General features: G+C 50.5%; 1 protein-coding gene across 1 annotated transcript in view; it reads right to left on the reverse strand.

Moving 5' to 3' along the window:
- Positions 1-19,186, reverse strand: part of nmnat2 (nicotinamide nucleotide adenylyltransferase 2) — a 431,783-nt gene that overhangs the window by 22,283 nt on the left and 390,314 nt on the right. Inside the window, exon 6 of the mRNA XM_085982604.1 lies at positions 9,896-9,976. Within this exon, the coding sequence (XP_085838730.1) occupies positions 9,896-9,976 (81 nt within the window). The remainder of the gene's footprint in view (positions 1-9,895; positions 9,977-19,186) is intronic.

Genomic DNA, 19,186 nt, shown 5'->3' on the forward strand with positions numbered 1-19,186 from the left:
CCCCCTCCTCCCCCCCCTCCTCCCTCTTCCCCCCCTCCTCCTCCCTCTTCCCCCCTCCCTCCTCCTCCCTCTTCCCCCCTCCTTCCTCCTCCCCTCTTCCCCCCTCCTCCTCTCCTCTCCCTCTCTCCCTCCCTCCCCCTGTCTCTCCCTCCTTTCCGGTACCAGAACGGAGTCAGTCCGACATCGGGAGGCCGGATGCCCATCGCTCCGAAGCGAGCCCGGGGTTCCTCATCGTGAACGCGGCGGGCCTTTGGACCCGGTTGGCCGGGCGGCAGACGAACGCCTTTCGCTGCGGTGGGGGGGAGAGAGAGACGCCGCCGCTCACCTGCTCGTTTGCCTCTTCCCCCGGGCTTTCGGGCTGCGCGGGAAAGAGAGAGAGAGGATGCCGATTGCTCACCTGCTCGCTTCCCTCTTCCCCCGGGCTTTCGGGCTGCGCGGGGAAGAGAGAGAGAGAGACTGGGGGGGGGGGGGGGGGAGAGTGAGACGCCGAGGGCCTTCAGCAGGTCCAACAGGTTCCGGGCGCGCCGGGAATCCGCTGAACTCGAGGCCCAGGCTTCCTGTGCTGCTAGGCCGCGGCTCCGCGCATCCACTACAATAAAGAGAGATTCCTAAATATTAAAGTTCAGGTTTTTAAGCACCCCATAGCCAAGAAGAGAACTGCACAAAAGAACCTAACGTGGTACACACAGAAAGTGGGAAAAATAAACACACAGAAAGTGGGAAAAAAAAGTTAGGAATCAAGATGGCGGCCACTCACCTCAGCTCAGAAGGATTAGGCCCGCCCACACACGCACCGATTGGTCAATCATCACGTCACTCAACTCTAGGATGGCCCGCCCGCACACGCAATGAACCCGCCCCGTGACGCAGCGATTGGTCAACCGTCAGGTCGCTCGACTGTATGATTGGTCAACCTTCACGTCACTCAATGCTAATGAGCGGATAATGAGCGGAATTTTGAACGTTTTTTGGATACCGTCTGAACAATTTTTGTCTGACCAAAAAGTAAATACGCTTATGACCATTCCGGAATCATAAACTTTCTTTTGATATAACACATGTGTAGGTACGCTCTATAACTTTTGAGTGTATAGAGTACATACAGACAGACAGACAGACGGAAGGACAGACAGACAGACAGACAGAAGAGCTATTTTACATATATATAGATAGATAGATTACTTGCTGAAGTGCCCGGCGGTGCCGAGGGTTTTTTGAGGGCATGTTGTTGTTGGAAGAGAGAGAGAGAGCGACTGGGGGGAAGAGAGAGAGCGACTGGGGGGAAGAGAGAGAGCGACTGGGGGATGAGAGAGAGAGAGAGAGAGACTGGGGGGAAGAGAGAGAGCAAGAGACTGGGGGGAAGAGAGAGAGCGAGAGACGGGGGGAAGAGAGCGAGAGACTGGGGGGAGGAGAGAGAGAGAGACTGGGGGAGAAGAGAGAGACAGAGCGACTGGGGGGGAGAAGAGAGAGACAGAGAGACGGGGGGAGAAGAGAGAGACAGAGAGACTGGGGGAGAGAGAGAGACTGGGGGAGAGAGAGAGCGCGAGAGACTGGGGGGAAGAGAGAGAGCGACTGGTGGAAGAGTGAGAGTGAGAGACTGGGGGGAGAACAGAGAGAGAGACTGGGGGAGAAGAGAGAGAGAGAGACTGGGGGGAGAAGAGAGAGAGAGAGAGACTGGGGGGAGAGAGAGAGAGAGAGAGACTGGGGGAGAGAGAGAGAGACGGGGGGAGAGAGAGAGAGAGTGAGAGACTGGGGGAGAGAGAGAGAGAGAGAGAGAATGGGGGGAGAAGAGAGAGACTGGGGGAGAAGAGAGAGAGAGAGAGAGAGAGAGAGACTGGGGGGGGAGAGAGAGACTGGGGGGAGAGAGAGAGCGGGGAGAGAGAGAGGGGGGAGAGAGAGAGAGGGGGGAGGGAGAGAGGGGGAGAGAGGGGGAGAGAGAGAGGGGGAGAGAGAGAGGGGGAGGGAGGGGGCAGGGAGAGAGGGGGAGGGAGGGGGCAGACAGAGAGGGGGAGGAGGGGGCAGACAGAGAGGGGGAGGGGGCGGGCAGACAGAGAGGGGGAGGGAGTGGGCAGACAGAGAGGGGGAGGGAGGGGGCAGACAGAGAGGGGGAGGGAGGGGGCAGAGGGGGAGGGAGGGGGCAGGGAGAGAGGGGGAGGGAGGGGGCAGAGAGGGGGAGGGAGGGGGCAGAGAGGGGGAGGGAGGGGGCAGACAGAGAGGGGGAGGGAGGGGCAGACAGAGAGGAGGAGGGAGGGGCAGTCAGAGAGGGGGAGGGAGGGGCAGACAGAGAGGAGGAGGGAGGGGCAGACAGAGAGGGGGAGGGAGGGGGCAGACAGAGAGGGGGAGGGAGGGGGCAGACAGAGAGGGGGAGGGAGGGGGTAGACAGAGAGGGGGAGGGAGGGGGCAAAGAGGGGGAGGGAAGGAGGGGACAGAGAGAGAGGGGGAGAGAGAGAGGGGGAGAGAGAGAGGGGGAGGGAGAGAGGGGGAGGGAGGGGGCAGAGAGAGAGGGGGAGAGAGAGAGGGTGAGGCAGGTGGGAGGGAGAGGGGCAGAGAGAGAGGGTGAGGCAGGCGGGAGAGAGAGGGGGAGAGGGGAGAGGGGAGGGGAAGGGGAGAGGGGAGAGGGAGAGGGGGGACGGAGGGGGGGAGGGGAGGGGGGGAGGAGAGAGAGACAGAGGGAAGGAGAGAGAGAGGGCGAGTGGCCCGCGGCCGCAAATGGAGCCAAGCCCCGGGAACGGGCGTGAGTCGGCTTGAGGCTGTGAGAGACGGCCGGGCCCGGTTGCCGGGGTAACCCTTCCCCCCCTTCCTGCCCTCCCGAGCCCCACTCTCCTCCCTCCCGAGCGCCGCCCTCCGCCCTCCCGAGCCCCGGCCCCCCGCCCGAGCCGGCTTCAAGACCGCCGATTGCGGCTGGGTCTGCGTTGGAGCCAAGCCCCGGGAACGGGCGTGAGCCGGCTTGAGGCTGAGAGAGAGGGCCGGGCCCGGTTGCCGGGGTAACCCTTACCCCCCTTCCCGCCCTCCCGAGCACCGGCCCCCCGCCCGAGCCGGCTTCATGACCGCCGATTGCGGCTGGGCCTGCGCGCTGCGCGGGGAAGAGTGAGAGAGAGACGCCGCCGCTCATCAGTGCCTCAGAGCCGGCTGGTGCGCAACCTAGCGCATGAGGCCCGGCCGGACTCAGGTCGCGCTCCGGGCCGATGTTGACGCGTGCGCTCCGGGCCGACGTTGACGCACGCGCTCCGGGCTGATGTTGACGCGCGCGCTGACTCCCGCCCCGCCCGCCTTTACTAAGATGGCGGCGATGGCTACGCTTGCCTCAGTCCCGCGCCGCCAGCCTTTAGAAAGATGGCGGCTGGAGTGCCTGGCGGTGCCGAGGGTTTTTTGAGGGCATGTTGTTGTTGGAAGAGAGAGACTGGGGGGAGAAGAGAGAGACTGGGGGGGAGAGAGCGACTGGGGGGAAGAGAGAGAAAGAGAGAGAGACTGGGGGGAAGAGAGAGAAAGAGAGACAGACTGGGGGGGAGAGAGAGAGACTGGGAGGAAGAGAGAGAGAGAGAGAGACGGGGGAGTGAGAGAGAGAGAGAGAGAGACTCGGGGGAGAAGAGAGAGACTCGGGGGAGAAGAGACGGTGGGAGAAGAGAGAGACGGGGGGAAGAGAGAGACGGGGGGAAGAGAGAGACGGGGGGGAAGAGAGAGAGAGAGACGGGGGGAAAAGAGTGAGAGAGAGACTGCTGGATTTAGTTCGGGATTAGCCTGGAGAGAGAGGGGGGGAAGGAGCGCCTCAGGCCTGGCCCGATGGACCCCTGGGAAGGAAGGAAGGAAGGAAGGAAGAAGGCGAGCTCTCCCTCCCTCGCCCACCTCCTCACTCCTTACATCCCTCACCCTCTCTCTCTCTCTCTTCCTCCCCCTGTCTCTCCCTGCTTTACTCTCTCTCCCTCCCTCCCCTCTCCTCTCCCTCCCTCTCTCCTCACCCCTCTCCCTCCCTCCCTCCCCCTGTCTCTCCCTCCTTTCCGGTACCAGAACGGAGTCAGTCCGACATCGGGAGGCCGGGTGCCCATCGCTCTGAAGCGAGCCCGGGGTTCCTCATCGTTAACGCGGCGGGCCTTTGGACGCGGTTGGCCGGGCGGCAGATGAACGCCTTTCACTGCGGTGGGGGGGAGAGAGAGACGCCGCCGCTCACTTCCCTCTTTCCCCGGGCTTTCGGGCTGCGCGGGGAAGAGAGAGTGAGACGCCGCCGCTCACCTGCTCACTTCCCTCTTCCCCCGGGCTTTCGGGCTGCGTGGGGGAGAGAGAGAGACTGGGGGGGAGAGTGAGACGCCACCGCTCACCTGCTCGCTTCCCTCTTCCCCCGGGCTTTCGGGCTGCGCGGGGAAGAGAGAGAGACTGGGGGGGGGGGGGGGAGAGTGAGACGCCGCCGGTTGCCGGGGTAACCCTCCTCCCTCCCCACTCCTGAGCGGCCACAGGCTGTGAGAGGGGCCCAGGCCCTGTTGCCGGGGTAACCCTCCTCCCCCGCCCTCCTGAGCGGCTACAGGCTGTGAGAGAGGCTCAGGCCCGGTTGCCAGGGAAAACCTTCTTCCCCCCACCCCCGCCCTCCTGAGGGGCTACAGGCTGTGAGAGAGGCCCAGGCCCGGTTGCCGGGGAAATCCTTACCCATCTCAACTCGCTCCCAAAATCCCCTCCACACACACACAAAGTGGGAAAAATAAATCAAGAGTTAGGAATCAAGATGGCCGCCACTCACCTCAGCTCAGAATGATTAGGCCCGCCCACACACGCAATGAAACGCCCCCCGTGATGCACCGATTGGTCAACCATCAGGTTAATCCCCTGTACGATTGGTCAACCATCATGTCACTCAACGCTAATGAGCGGAATGTTGCCGTTTTTTGAACCTTTTTTGTATACTGTCTGAACAATTTTTGTCTGACCAAAAAGTAAATATGCCTATTAGACTCCCCTAATGATAAGCTTTCTTTTGATATAACATATGTGTAGGTACGCTCTATAACTTTTGATTGTATAGCCGGACAGACAGAAAGACGGACAGACAGAAAGACAAACTGACAGAAAGACAGACAGACAGACAGAAAGACAAACAGACCAACCGTTTTTTATATATATATATATATATAGATAGAAGAATAGATATAAAACAGGCTCTCCTTTCTTTTTTAGGAACAGTGTTGATATTCTTTTTGGAAATGGCAACTTGCAGCAAGCAAATTTCAGTTGGTAACCAGAGTACAAGGAATCAGTACATCGATTGTAAATTGTTCAAGTGCTTGCGTTTTGTTGGAAGGCTCAGCCAAAAGGCCAATGATATCTCTCTGAGATTCATTGTCAATCCTTTGAGTCACATCTACCCGCACTCTGAATTGCCTTATTTAATAATGTCGTTGAATCATCTCCATGGCAATCATTCCTCAAATCAGCAGCACACAACATTTCCAGTTATCGGTAGAGAAATTACTAGTTCCCAGCAGATTCTCCGTGGGATTGCTCACAGTGGCCGGAATTTTTACCTACCGGTGCGCTGGCAGCGGGGGAGTCTAGAATCGCGTAGGGAACCGGGAAGTTTCAGTGGCGCGTTTGTCAGTGGCTTTTTAACAAAGCCACTGAATTTGTATCTGGCTTCCGGGTCTCCCGACCAATTAACACAAGCGGGCATGATGACGACATGCATGGGTTCAATTCGACTGAGGTATTTAAAGGAACACTGCAAAGATGACAGTCGAAGGTTTGTGGAGGTTGGAGAAACATTGCTTGGAAACAAAAAAATTGCAGTCACAATGTACAAAAGCTGCCCCTCGCTGGACCTCCTGCTGCAAGGTGTTGGGGCCTGCAGGGCGGGAGGAAGAAGCCAGCCTCAGAGACCAAGAAGGCATGGCTGGAGATTACGGCAGAGGTGAGCAGCAGGAAGAGATTTAATGACCTCATGAAGTCAGGATAGGTGAGTACAATGCCATATTCAACTACACCCTGATGTGCATGTCCCCCCAACCCCCTCACTCTGCTTTCCCAAGCCTACTCCTGCACATCACTCCTCTCACCAACATCCCTCACTGTCTATGCATTTACTCACATCCCCATCTGACCATCCAACACTGACACTCACCCTCATCTTAATGCAATGCCACGCCTCTCCCTCATAGTCACCCTCAACAGATGTTTCCCATCCATCCCACTCATTCCATGACTCTCACTCAAAGGTCTCTTGTTTCCCTCCTTGCAGGAGAAGAGAGTGGAGAACACCAGGAAGAGGCAGAGAACCAGAGGTGGCCCTCCAGTCATAGCCACACTAACTGCTGCAGCGGAAGAACCACTGGAGCTAAGTGGAGCATCGTCGTTGATGACGGTGGGAGATGGAGAGACGGGGAGCTCCCAGCTACCTGGTGACAGAATTCAATATCACACAGCCACATGCATACAACAGTCACTCATGTTGACTTGATGTCAGCAGCCAGTGAAATATGATCATGTGCATAATGTTCACTTAAAACATTCTTACCATGGAAGTTCTAATTCATGTCTTTACTCTCCCACAGGCCCATCAAATATCCAACAACCAGTGGAGCCAGAGGAGGAGGAAGACCCTTCAGAGGAGTTCGCTAACTCTGAGGGTGCACCGCCACAGGACGCATGCACACCAAGAATCAGCGCGGATACACACGTCGGTGGGACCATTAAGTCAGATAGTAGTGTGTCACCTGGTGTCTCACAGATCACATGTGAGCAAGGGACGATGGCGAAAGGGGATATCGAAGTGGGGACTCTGCTCAAAGTGCTTCCACTTCTCACCTGTTGCTGTCTCCTTTCCCAATGGTCGAGTCTGCCCTGCACAGGTGCAGGTGCACTAGTCTTTGGCGGGGTCCTCACGTACTCCAAAACCCAGAGGACATCGGCCAAGAGCATCTGAGCAGTCAGAGCAGGGAAGTGAGCAGCTTGTCTCTACCTCTGCTGAAGCCACAGTGGTTGCATGACATAGAAGTGGTAGGAAGAGGAAGATGAAAGAATTCTAGTTGCACAATGGTATGCACATGGGTGTGTTAGATAATCTTGCACTGTGAAGGTTATGTTTAAATTTTGAGGCACATAAAATTATTCGTTTGCACCACTTTCCCGTCTTGCCTATTTTTACCTGCTGCCTGGCAAGTGGCTTTGTCACTTGTAATGAATGGTAAGAGCAATGGGTGTCTGTGAAAGGAATGGTTTGCTCATCGTAGAACTGCTTTGTGGTTGGGGGGTTGAGGGGGGCGAGTGGGTTCAGCACCTGGGTGCCAGATGGGTACACTGGTGCAACCTAACTAAATCGTGCCATTATGAGGCCATCCCGGTCAATCCTGGCAGCAATGTTCCTCCTCCTCCTGTTCCTTCTCCTCCTCCTTCTCCTCCTCCTCTGAAGAGGCCCTGCGCTCTCCGCCTTGCTCCTCCTGCAGCTCCAATCCTCGCTGCTGCGCTGTGTTGTGCAGAGCGCAGCATACCACAATCATTCTGGAGACCCTGGCTGGTGCATATTGAAGGGCTGCTCCAGATCTGTCCATGCATCTGAAGCGCATTTTCAGCATCCCAATTGCTTGCTCTATTACACATCTCATCGTCATTTGGCTTTCATTGTAACACTCTTCGGTCTCATTGCTTGGCCTCCTCAAAAGTATCATCATCCACGTCTTCATTGGATACCCCTTAATCCAAGCAGCCTGGTGAGTCTGGTTGGAGGTGTGAAGAGCTGAGGGAGGGTGGACTGGCGCAGCACGAATGAATCATGACAGCTCCCTGGGAACCTGGCACACACCTGCATGATGATCTTTTTGTGGTTGCAGAGAAGCTGCACATTGAGGGAGTGGAAGCCCTTACGGTTCAGGAACACTCCTGGGTGATCTGGGAGTGCCTTGATCACCACGTGTGCAGTCGATGATGCCCTGCACCTGTGGGAAGCCAGCCAGAGCCGCAAAACCAGTGCCCATTCATTCCGACTGGCTTCAACGGTGGCAAAGTCTACATAACTGCCTGCCCTAGCAAACATGGCATCGGTCATCTGGGTGATGCACTTGTGGGTGGCCGACTGCGAAATCCTGCAAATGTCTTCCACAGATCCCTGGAAGGAGCCTGAGGCGAAGAAGTTGAGGGTGGTGGTCACTTTGATAGCTACTGGTAATAAGTGTCCACCAGGTCCACTTGGCAGTAGGTCTTCTTCCAGCAGGCTACAATGTCTGCCACGACCTGACGTGATACCCTGAGCCTCCTGAGGCACTGGTGTTCAGTCATGACCAGGAAGCTGATCCTCTGCCTATATACCCTGTGTTGGGGGTATCGCCTCCTGTAAGCTGCACTCCTGTGCTCATCCCCTCTCTCCTGTGGAGCGGCAGGTTGGTGAGGAGAAGGCTGCTGCTGCTCCTGCTGCTGGTTTTGTTGCTGCTTGCTGATCATCTTGGTCCTCATCGGAGGTTCAACATGAAACAGCATAAGTGGCACACATGCTGATCTGATATATGACAGATGTAAAGTGCAGATCAGACGCACATCCTCCAATATAGTGCGAGCGATCTCCAAAGATGTAGAAATCACCTGCAAAATACTGAAAGCAAACTCTCAGAACAAGTGCCGTGAGCAAAAGCCTTTCCCTTAGGCAAGGAAGCAGGTGTGAGGTCTCAGTACTTATGGGATTATTTGCCTGTCATTTGATCAGCCCCCTCAATCGCCGCTGTGCTCTTGCCTTGCTTTCACTGGCGAGGTCCAGGAAGCCCAGGAATCCCGTGCACCCACAGTTAAACTTGAAAACCTGTGTAAAAAAGGCTCTTAATGGCCTCTTGACTGGCTCTTAATGGCTTTAAATTGGTAACCTGCTTCTTCCGAGGGGGTTTCTCTCTTCCAGCTGAACGCACTCGAGTGAAATACAGAAGCCGATAGTTTGAAGCATTTAATCACCCACCCACTCCCAAACCCACTCACTCTTTCCTGTTAAAAAATTCCAGCCAGAGACTCAGAGAATATGCTGTTTTATAGCAATAGGGGCATTATGTCATGTAACACACCATGTATAATCAGGGCCACAGATTTTTCTAGCTGCGTTCCTTGCCTTTGTTTCGTACGTTCCTTTTGTCTTTGAATTCTGTTTACAGGAAATGCGCACTATATGCAGCAGTTCAGATTGAGAACAGCTTGGGAGAGTTGGCCAGGACGAGACAGATCAGAAGAGTTGGGAAATTTATGGCGATCATCAGTGAAGCAGGAGCCAGCTGCAGGTGAAGAGACTCTTGTGGTTTGCCAGAACTTAATTCAAAATTCTGGATGACCAGCTGGATGACAACAAACCAGTGGCCCTGACAATAATTAAAATAAGTCAATAGGGGCTCCCGGTTGGGGACTAACCTGCAGAGGCTCCCCATGCAACAAAATCTCAAGAACAAATGGAAAAAAAAACCATACAAGTGAGGCAGCACTACTATCACCACAGGCACCAAGATCCACATCATGGAGACAGGTTTCCAAAAGACCTCAAAGGCAGTTGGAGGCAAACATAAAACAGATGGCCCCGATAGTGTCGAGTGCTGTTTAGTTCTAGCACTAGGTTTGAGCTCTCTACACATCTGCACAGACCAGTAATGTGGTCTTTACATTTCTGATCAATACGCACTTTCCTTGGCATCGGGAAGGTCTGCAGCCATAAACATAAAGTTGCCATTTTCAAGCAGCTGTTCAGTTACTTTTAAATTGCAACTACTGTATTAATTGTGAGCATGCTCAGTGCGCCTGGTTTTCAAACTGCAATACAATAATGTTAAGGCTTTGAATAAGGCTGTTTAATATAGTGGAGTCCTGTCCACAGGGTTATTTTGTATGTTGAAGTACGATGGGGTATTTGTGCTTTGGTAAAGAGCCCGACTCTACCACAATGATAAAATGCTCTTACCCACAAAGGTGAAGCGTTCGACATGTGGACGAACACAGCAGATTTTTCCCAGACTTTCGCTCACCTTCCCCAGGATTCGAACTGCAAAACAAATCCAGTAGAAATGAGATAAGTAATGGGCAAATACAGAGACAGCTCAACAGCTGTTTTTTTAATAAAATGGAAACCACAACTCCCTGGAAAGAATGAACTTGTATTTGTACAGCGCCTTATGTCTACTGACTATCGCAAAGTACTTTATAGCCAAACAGTTACCTTTTGAAGTGCAGACACTGCTGTTATGTAGGCAACCAGTTTGTGCAGAGCATGTTCCACAAACAGCAAACAAATGAATGACCAGGTAATTTGATGTTGGTTGAAGCAGAAATGCTTGACAGGAGAACTCCCAGCCCTTCGTCAACTAACGCCATGGGATCCGGAGGCTCAGTTTAATGTCTTATCTGAGAGGCAGCACCTTCAACCTTGCAGCACTACCTCAGCACTGCACTGAGGCATCAGCCCAGATGAAGCGCTCAATTCCATAGTGCGACATAAACCCACAACCTTGTGACTCAGAGGCATGAGTACAATCAACTTGCCCACTGAGCCTGGAAAATACTAGCAATAATATTAATGGATGAACTCCTAACTGCTAATATCAGCACCAGATATTTCACAGGCTCCAAAATATTTCATTTCCAACAGGTTCACAGAATTTGATTGTAAACTGTACATCTGTACCAGTCTCCTCCATTTTTATGGAGACCACTTTAAATAAATTCTTTCTTCAGATCTTAATTTACCTTCAGTAAAGAATAATGCTTCTTACAAGAATAATTTTAGTGCCTGGTATTAGGAAATGGTAGGTGTGGTCAACTTGCGAAGGATTTCTGTCCCAACTAGCATGTGGAGAGCAGTCATTTGGGGAAGCGTGCATCACCTTAAAATATATTGGAAATGATTTTTCCCTCTATCACAAAGGGAAAATATCCTTACTCACAAAGGTGAAGCACTGAGGAAAGAGTTTTCTCCTTTGCTTGTTGTGAAGACACTGATCTGTGCTCAGTATGGTTCCACAGGCTTTGCCCTTCAGTACTTCGCTCAAGTGCCCATTTTTCATATACGAGCTTACATATTGTTTGGCAGGTTCTTCAGCAGTGCTCGGCCCAAGCCCAGAGGATAACTGTAGCATCCCTACTGGCCTTTCCTTCTCCCACCCTCGGATCAAATACACAGCAAACCTTGGAAATTCCTGGTATGTGTGACACAAAACAGATTGGGGCACAAATTTGTCTTGGGGCAGTAACGCAAAATGAGCAATAGCGAATTGGCAGCCCATTTTGCACTCAATGGAAAATAAAATCGGGCGGAGGGTAAAACGGGCTGCTGATTCATTATTGCCTGTTTTGGACTACCGCTCGAGACAAATTTATGCCGCTGTATTTCTTAACTGAACCATCAGGGCAGTTCTCACTACTGAGAAAATTAACTTACAACCTGTGGGTGGGGAACCACTTGTTACCCATCTTCCCTGTGTGTGTGGCTCACCGTTCTTCCGTGCCCCATCTTTTCCTGTCTATTGTTTGGAAGCTCACTGTTGTGTATGTAATATGTGTGCTACTTTGAACCTATGGACAGGACTGCACTACTTGTTGGGCGTAGTGATACGCAGTACCACTCCTGGCCATAGGGGTATAAATAGTACTGTGGGTACTGATCTCCCCTCAGTTCCCGCCTGTGGGCATGAAGTAAAGACCTACGTATAGTCCCTACCTCCAACCAGTAAAGACCTGTTTTATTGTTACTGATTAAGTCTGAGTATTAATTACTTGAACAACTCACAGATTTAACACTGGCGACGAGTCTGATTCGGACCCTGCGGCAGTCACTCCACGGCAGCTTCGTCCACAGCCAGGACGTTGCAGAGAGGTTTCCACCCTCTCCACCCCACTGGAAGACATCCTGACCTCGGAGCCTCCATCGGCGACCGTCAGCTTCTTCTCCAGCTTGGTGGTGGGTAAGCCGTTGTCTGAGCCGGGCAGCGACGCGACAGGCAGTCGACCGCGTTGGCCGCACGAACGGGGCTGGGGGAGCTGGAGGAATAGGGCGCGAGAGCCGCTTCGCGATCCAGCGATCGCATCCGCTGATAAGGGCCGCACTCGGGCGATCGCGGCGAAGATAAGGGCCGCACTCGGGGGCTGAAGGGAGACGGCGTCGGGGGACGGGTGAAGACCGCCAAGCGCGGGAAAACCGCCATTTTGTGGGCGGAGGACGACGGCAAGAGCGGGAAGCCGCCATCTTTGATAACAAGTAAACAAAATAAAATCTGAGAAATTGCAAATCTACAATGCCTAAACACGGGAATATTAGCACCTTTGATAGTGACCTCGAAGATTGGGCCATATATGTTGAAAGAGTAAAAAATTATTGTAAGGCCAATAAAATTCATGACCAAGATAAAGCTCTAACATTATTAAATTTAATGGGTGCGAAGACATACGGGCAATTGAAACACCTGTTATCACCAGATGAACCGGCGGATAAGACGTTCGATGAGATTGTTACTGTCCTGAAAGATCATCTAAACCCCACGCCGCTGATGCTAGCGGAACGATTTAAATTTTACAACAGAAGGCAGCTACAGCATGAAAGCAATGCTGATTATTTGCTGGAATTGCGTAAATTAGCGAAATATTGCCAGTTTGGAACGGGACTGACAGAGGCACTTCGAGACAAATTTGTGTGTGGTTTATTTAAACAGGATACACAAAAGCGACTGCTCGAGGAGAATGAGCTGACGCTTGAGAAGGCGGTCACTATGGCAGCAGCACACGAAGCCGCAGCGAGAGGCACGGCAGTAATGCAGCTACGGTCACCGGAGCTCAGTGCACACAAATTGGGTGTGAGTTCTGGCAAATGTTATCGTTGTGGAAAGACAACGCATGATCAGAACCAGTGTTGGTTTAAAAACCAAGAATGTAGAACTTGTGGTAGGCTTGGACATATAGCTAGAGTATGCAGGTCAGGGAAGAAGACCAGCAACAAGAAGTCACCGCAAGGAAAATACGCAAAGGTACACAAGGTGACCGAACAGGAGTCCGATTCAGACGCTAGCAGTAATGAACTGGCTAGCTTAAGCTGTAATGAACTGGCTAGCTTAAGAGTACTCAACGCTGGTAAGGGTGCAGACCTCCAGACAATTTGGGTCACTCTTCAGATAGAAGGAGTCCAAGTAAAACTGGAATTGGACACTGGATCGGCATTGACGGTCATAAATAAGAAAGATTACGGAAAGTTATTCCAACATATTCCCCTACAGGATACGGGGATTATATTGAAAACATACACGGGGCAAAGAGTGTACCCCATCGGGAAAATAGAGGTTGCAGTGGTCCACAAGGGCGAAGACAGTCAAATAATGGACTTATATGTGATATCTGAAGGAGGTTCTCCACTACTAGGACGGGAGTGGATTAGGAAAATGAATATGGACTGGCATTTCCTACAAACAATAACGAGTGAGAACTCGGTGAAGATAGTCGGCCCAGACTCTGGAACGGATGATGGTAAGCCCAACTCAGGTGCAAAAGACAAAGTTTCAGCACAGAATTCCACTGAGCAACAACAACATCGTTTAACTGTGGATTCTGAGTCTGGCAAGTCTACTGATGTGCCCATTTCTGAGGGACACCGGGCTCGAGCTCAACTCCATTTCAAACTACAACAGCAATTAGAACAAATGCTTCGCCGTTGTGAGCAAGAGTTGAATGCAACGAAAGAGTTCTTTGATATAGAGTTGGAGAATCTGGAAAGACAACAGAAGCAGCTGATGGAGAAAATGGAGCAGGAGCACACAAAACGTCTGATGTCAGAGGAGTTAACGGTCAGCCAACTCCTGCATATGCTGAAGGACAGGACTCTGAAATGGGAAAAACTTGAACACGAACTTCAATATTCAAACGAAAGGGGTTCGGAGCTCTCAAAGGTTATTGGAAGAGCTGAGGTGGCAACACAGACTGAGATGACTGCAACAGAGCAGCCCTTGGATGCCAAAAGTACGCTGACTCACGTCAACGTAGAACAACAGACCGCTGAAACAGCTGCTCCGGTAGAGGGATTGAATAGTCCGATCAATCAATCTCCAAAAGAAGTTGAAGTAGTAAAATCTCAAATGAGGTCATTAGTAAACGACTTGCTGAAAGCCCAGAAAAAGCTGGATGAAGAGGTACGCATGAAGAAGTCTCTTCAGGAAAGATGTCTGGACTTGGAACAAAAGCTGGCTAACGCCCAGCTGGGTATGGAGGAAATAGAAGACCCTCTCGCTGGCCTAGATCAGGACGACACCGAATATTACTATGTCCTGTCCTGCCCAACTTGTAACTTCGACTCCCACCATACAGAAATCATGGAGGAGCACCGAAAGTCTACGGAACATCGGGAGAAGGTGGCTCTACTACGGAAAAAGGAGGGAGAGAAGGAGGAACTGCGCATGCAGCTGGCAGCTGACAGTGGAGCCCAGAGAGTCTCCAAGAAGCAGAAAAGGAAAAGTCGAAACAGAAGATGACCCATCTGAACCATTATTACCTCTACCAGATCACACACGTGGTCCCTCCGAACGGAGCCAATTCAGTTCGGAAGTTCAAACTGTTAAATCCATGGAAGGACTATTGAATGAGTCACTCCAGCAACGTGAACCGACTCCACCACAGAGATTGAATCTGTGAACTGTTTTCCGCAGAGACTGAATCTGTGATCTGTTTTGACATGAAGTTATCTATGTATCTATGTTATTCTGTTATGTAAACCTGAAGTTATATATGTATATATGTTATTACGTTATGTTAAATGGGGAGATGACTGTAAAGCTAGGAAGGGAGGAATGTTGTGTATGTAATATGTGTGCTACTTTGAACCTATGGACAGGACTGCACTACTTGTTGGGCGTAGTGATACGCAGTACCACTCCTGGCCATAGGGGTATAAATAGTACTGTGGGTACTGATCTCCCCTCAGTTCCCGCCTGTGGGCATGAAGTAAAGACCTACGTATAGTCCCTACCTCCAACCAGTAAAGACCTGTTTTATTGTTACTGATTAAGTCTGAGTATTAATTACTTGAACAACTCACAGATTTAACACTCACCATCATCGACACCTTCCCTGGTGATTTGGCAGTGGAGTCAGCCAAAGATAACATCACCGCCTCTGCTGCTTGGTATTATTATGCTGTAAACAAATAATTATTGTGGCAAATAGTCCTGGTACAGTTTTGACAGATTGTAATGTATTTGTGTGTTTTTGCTGGTAATTAGAAAAAATGTGGAAATGCTACAAAAAATGGGAGAATATATTAATAATGATTTTATGGTTATAGAATATGTACTTGCTATAGTGTTTTTATTGCTTTTTTGTTTGTTTGAAAACGTGCAACATCATTGACATGAATTATTTGACAAATGCTTGCTGAAGCCACAAACAGCAGCATCTGCAGTATTTTGCTATCGATCATATTTTAATGCTTAGGTGATTATTGGTGTATATGTTTGGAATACAAGGCAGGAGGCTGGCTGGGGCACTGGGTTTGCCGTGTACTTACCTTACCTTCAGTGGCAGTGATGTAAGGTAAATGGATGGCATGGGTACCTTCAGAGGTTTTAATACCCACCAAAAGAGGCTGCTGTCCTGTCCAAAGGCAGCAATTAAAAGCATTGCCTCCAGAGGTACAGATGCCTGTTGTTTTTGGCGACTGACAGGCTGAGCAACTCTGCCCACCTTTTTAGACCAGAATCCTCAACCGAGGATTCCCCTCTACTGTGGTTGACATGGCCCATGACCGTGTCCGTTCTATTTCCCGCACTTCTGCTCTCACCCCTTCCCCTCCCTCCTGGAACCACAATAGGCACAGACTTTCCCTTTTGTTCTTTCCTCCCCTCCCCCCTTTCCCTGCCCCTACACTTGCTTAAAAATCTGTTCCATCTCCAGCTTTTTCCAGTTCTGACGAAGGGTCATTGACCTGAAACGTTAACTCTGTTTCTCTCTCCACAGATGCTGCCTGACCTGCTGAGTATTTCCAGCTTTTTCTGTTTTTTTAGACCAGATATGAGTTTATTTCCTCCCCTACCACTCCACCCACCCTGTATAGAAATTCTCATTAGGGTAACATCCAGTGTCCAGAAAATAAAGTTATGAATAGTTTGTATAGTGCTGTAGAATCCGCTCTAAAAGATAAACTGGGAGGTTTCCACAGCACCCGCACCCTTGGGCTCTTGAACGGTTTCTGTAATATAAATGCAGATTTAATTGACTGCTGTCCGAGTCTCTACACGAAGGAAAGAAATTAAGATCTCCTCTGAGGGCTGAATCTGACACTAAAGGATAGAAATTCCAACTGCAGACTTCACACGCAGACATTTAACGTGCCCCGACCGTATTCCTTCGTACACTATTTTCATAAAGCTTAATCCATTTAAAATTAATGAGTTAATCCTGCATTAAAATAGCACACATAGGAATATCATACGAGGACTTTAAACATTCCTACATGAAGGTCACCAATAGTGATTTATACCCTCAAGTGAATTAACCTTGTACTTGGGCAGATTGGGTGATGTACAAACTCTCAGTATGGCACAGCATAGTACTTACTAAAATAAAACAAATTCATACTTACCACAAAAAGCAATCGAGACTAAAACTTGCACATGGACAACACGAACACATAAGGTACTGATTTTATTTGGTCTTTCGCTGAACAGTACAAAACTGTCTCAAACTTTGGGCCTAATTTGGTAGCCAGAGATGGAAGGACTATGTAGAAAGGGTTAGAGTGCCATCTAGAGCACATGTTGCCAGCTTGCACTTTTCCAGTTAATGATTACAGTTCCTCACCATGAATATGTAAACAGCAAGAGGTCACGGGTAAAGAGAGAGGGCTATAAAGGGCAAGTTTAGGTCAACACCAGCAAGTATGTCTTTTCACAGATGGTGATCAACAATTGGAATGGACTGCCGGTAGCTGAGGCCAGAATTCTGGAATTGGGAGCCACTGAGTTGCTATTCAGAGAATCATAGAATATTCTAGCACAGGAACAGGCCATTTGGCCCATTAAACCTGTGCCGGTGTTATTCTCCACATCAGCCACCTAGTCTAATCCCCCTCTCCTTTAATATTCCTCCTTTTCATGCAACTTTTCTAACTCGCTTTTGAAAGATTTTATGGGCCCTGCTTCAACAATGGTTTGTGGCCGATAATTCCACATTCTAACCACCCTGTGTGTAAAGACATTTTTTTCAAAACTCACCCTTGATTCTTTTTGTGACCATCTAAAATTTGTGCCCTCTCACCAACCATGGAAGCAAACTATCACTACCGTGCCAAAACCCAATGGGCTGGATTTTGTCAGCCGAGACGAGTTGGGGGCGGGACTGCTGCCCTCCGGGTTCTAGTCTTGCTCCCAGCGATGTCTGATGCACAGACGCTATTTTCTCCTGATTGGCCTTGTTAAGCCCGCCCTGTTCCCAATTAAGGGAAAGCCGGTGTCAGATGACGTCAGTTCATGACACTTCATCTGCCGGTTTTCTTAAAGGGACATGAAGCATTTATTTTTGACAGATGATTTGACAGTGTTTGACAGCATTGAGGAGCTGTCAAACACTGACAATCACTGTACAAAGGTGAGCCCTTGCACCCAGGCTCTCAAGTGACTCTCTCCTTAGGATAAAACAGATGGCAGCTGCAGGTGAGGGTACAGAAGCGATCTGTTACTTCTCCCAATGAGGTGAAGTCAAACAAACACTTCAAAGTTTGTCACCTACAGAAACACCTAAACACATTAAAAATGACTTTCCCAACATTTCCTTACCTCTGATATTCACCAGTGTCCCATTGCATCCTTCACACCACTTCTGCAGCTGTCATCTATACACAAACATTACCACAGACCCACATCACACCTCACTTACCCTAGCGGAGTTTCCCGACATCGGGAAGCCCGCAGCAGAAGTCTCAAAATGTGAGAAAGCCTCGGAACTGCCTGTTAACAGGCAGTTAAGTGGCTGTAATCCACTTCCCACCTCTAGGAGTTGGGACCCTGCGCAAATCGGGGACTTGACTCCTGGGAAGATTGGTTGGAGGCAGGTTGGGAGCGGGTTCGGGATCCACTCCCATTCTTTTTGATTTTCCCAGCAGTCCCACCTCCTCAGGGCTGGTAAAATCCAGCCCAATGGGTTCGATTTTAACTCAGGTGCGGGCAATTGTCGGGTTCCCCGAATTTCGTGATTCCCACACGAATCTAAATGGATGTATGAGATTGATGCAATTTTAACTCAATTGGCCAATTGATTTCCAACGTGTGGGAAGCCTTTGCAAATGGGTTTTTCATGACTGCAAGTCCCCTCCGATGATGTCATCATTGCTGCTGCAGTTAAGGTCCACAGCAAGCCTTGCTTCCTCTGCAGGCTTCCAAGCTTTCCCCTTATGATGGCACAGGAGCCTGCAGGAACAATGGCCAGCGGGAGGGCAAGAGCTGCGCCTAAATTTGATGAGGCATCACTGCAGGCATTGTTGGATGGGGCTAGGGCCCACAGGGAGGTCCTGTTCCCTTCTTCAGGGAGGAAGAGGCCTCCCAGTCACACCAAGGCTGTGTGGCTACAGGTGGCTGGGGAAGTCAACTCATTGGGGCTCACACGGCGCACCTGGATGCAGTGCAGGAAAAGATTCCATGACCTTCATCGCACTGGAAAAGTAAGTAAGAAGTTTCCATCACCCCCAATCTGATCCCCATTGCCTTTCCTCACCAGCACTCAGCTTTAGCAATCTCTTCCTCCACATCCCACTTGACACTCACATCCATGCACCCTTAGCCATTCCCTCTCTCTCTATGCTCACATGTAAGAAATCACACAACACCAGGTTATAGTCCAACAGCTTTATTTGAAATCACAAGCTTTCGGAGCGCTGCTCCTTCTTCAGGTGAAGTGGAGAAATGCATAAAGACACAGCTTATATAGTCAGAGAATCATGTCAGATGTTTACAGGTAACCTTTCCAACTGCCATTTATCACACCTCGGCAGAGAGATAATCACAGCAGTCAAAGGTGTGAATGGTGTCCAAACAGGTCAGTCAGGGAAACATTACATCAAAGAACAATGAGGTGGGGTCACAAGGGGTCAAATATTGCAGATGCTGGGGTCTGTATGAAAAACAAAAAAAGACAAAAAACATTTTTTTTGGCTGGAAATCACAGCAGGTCCGGCCGCATCTGTGTAGAGAGAACAAGCCAATGTCGACTCGAGTCTGGATGACCCTGCATC

This window comes from Somniosus microcephalus, chromosome 3 (assembly GCF_052327205.1).
Source record: "Somniosus microcephalus isolate GS21.2 chromosome 3, FLI_Smic_1.0, whole genome shotgun sequence".
Classification (NCBI taxonomy): Eukaryota; Metazoa; Chordata; class Chondrichthyes; order Squaliformes; family Somniosidae; genus Somniosus; species Somniosus microcephalus.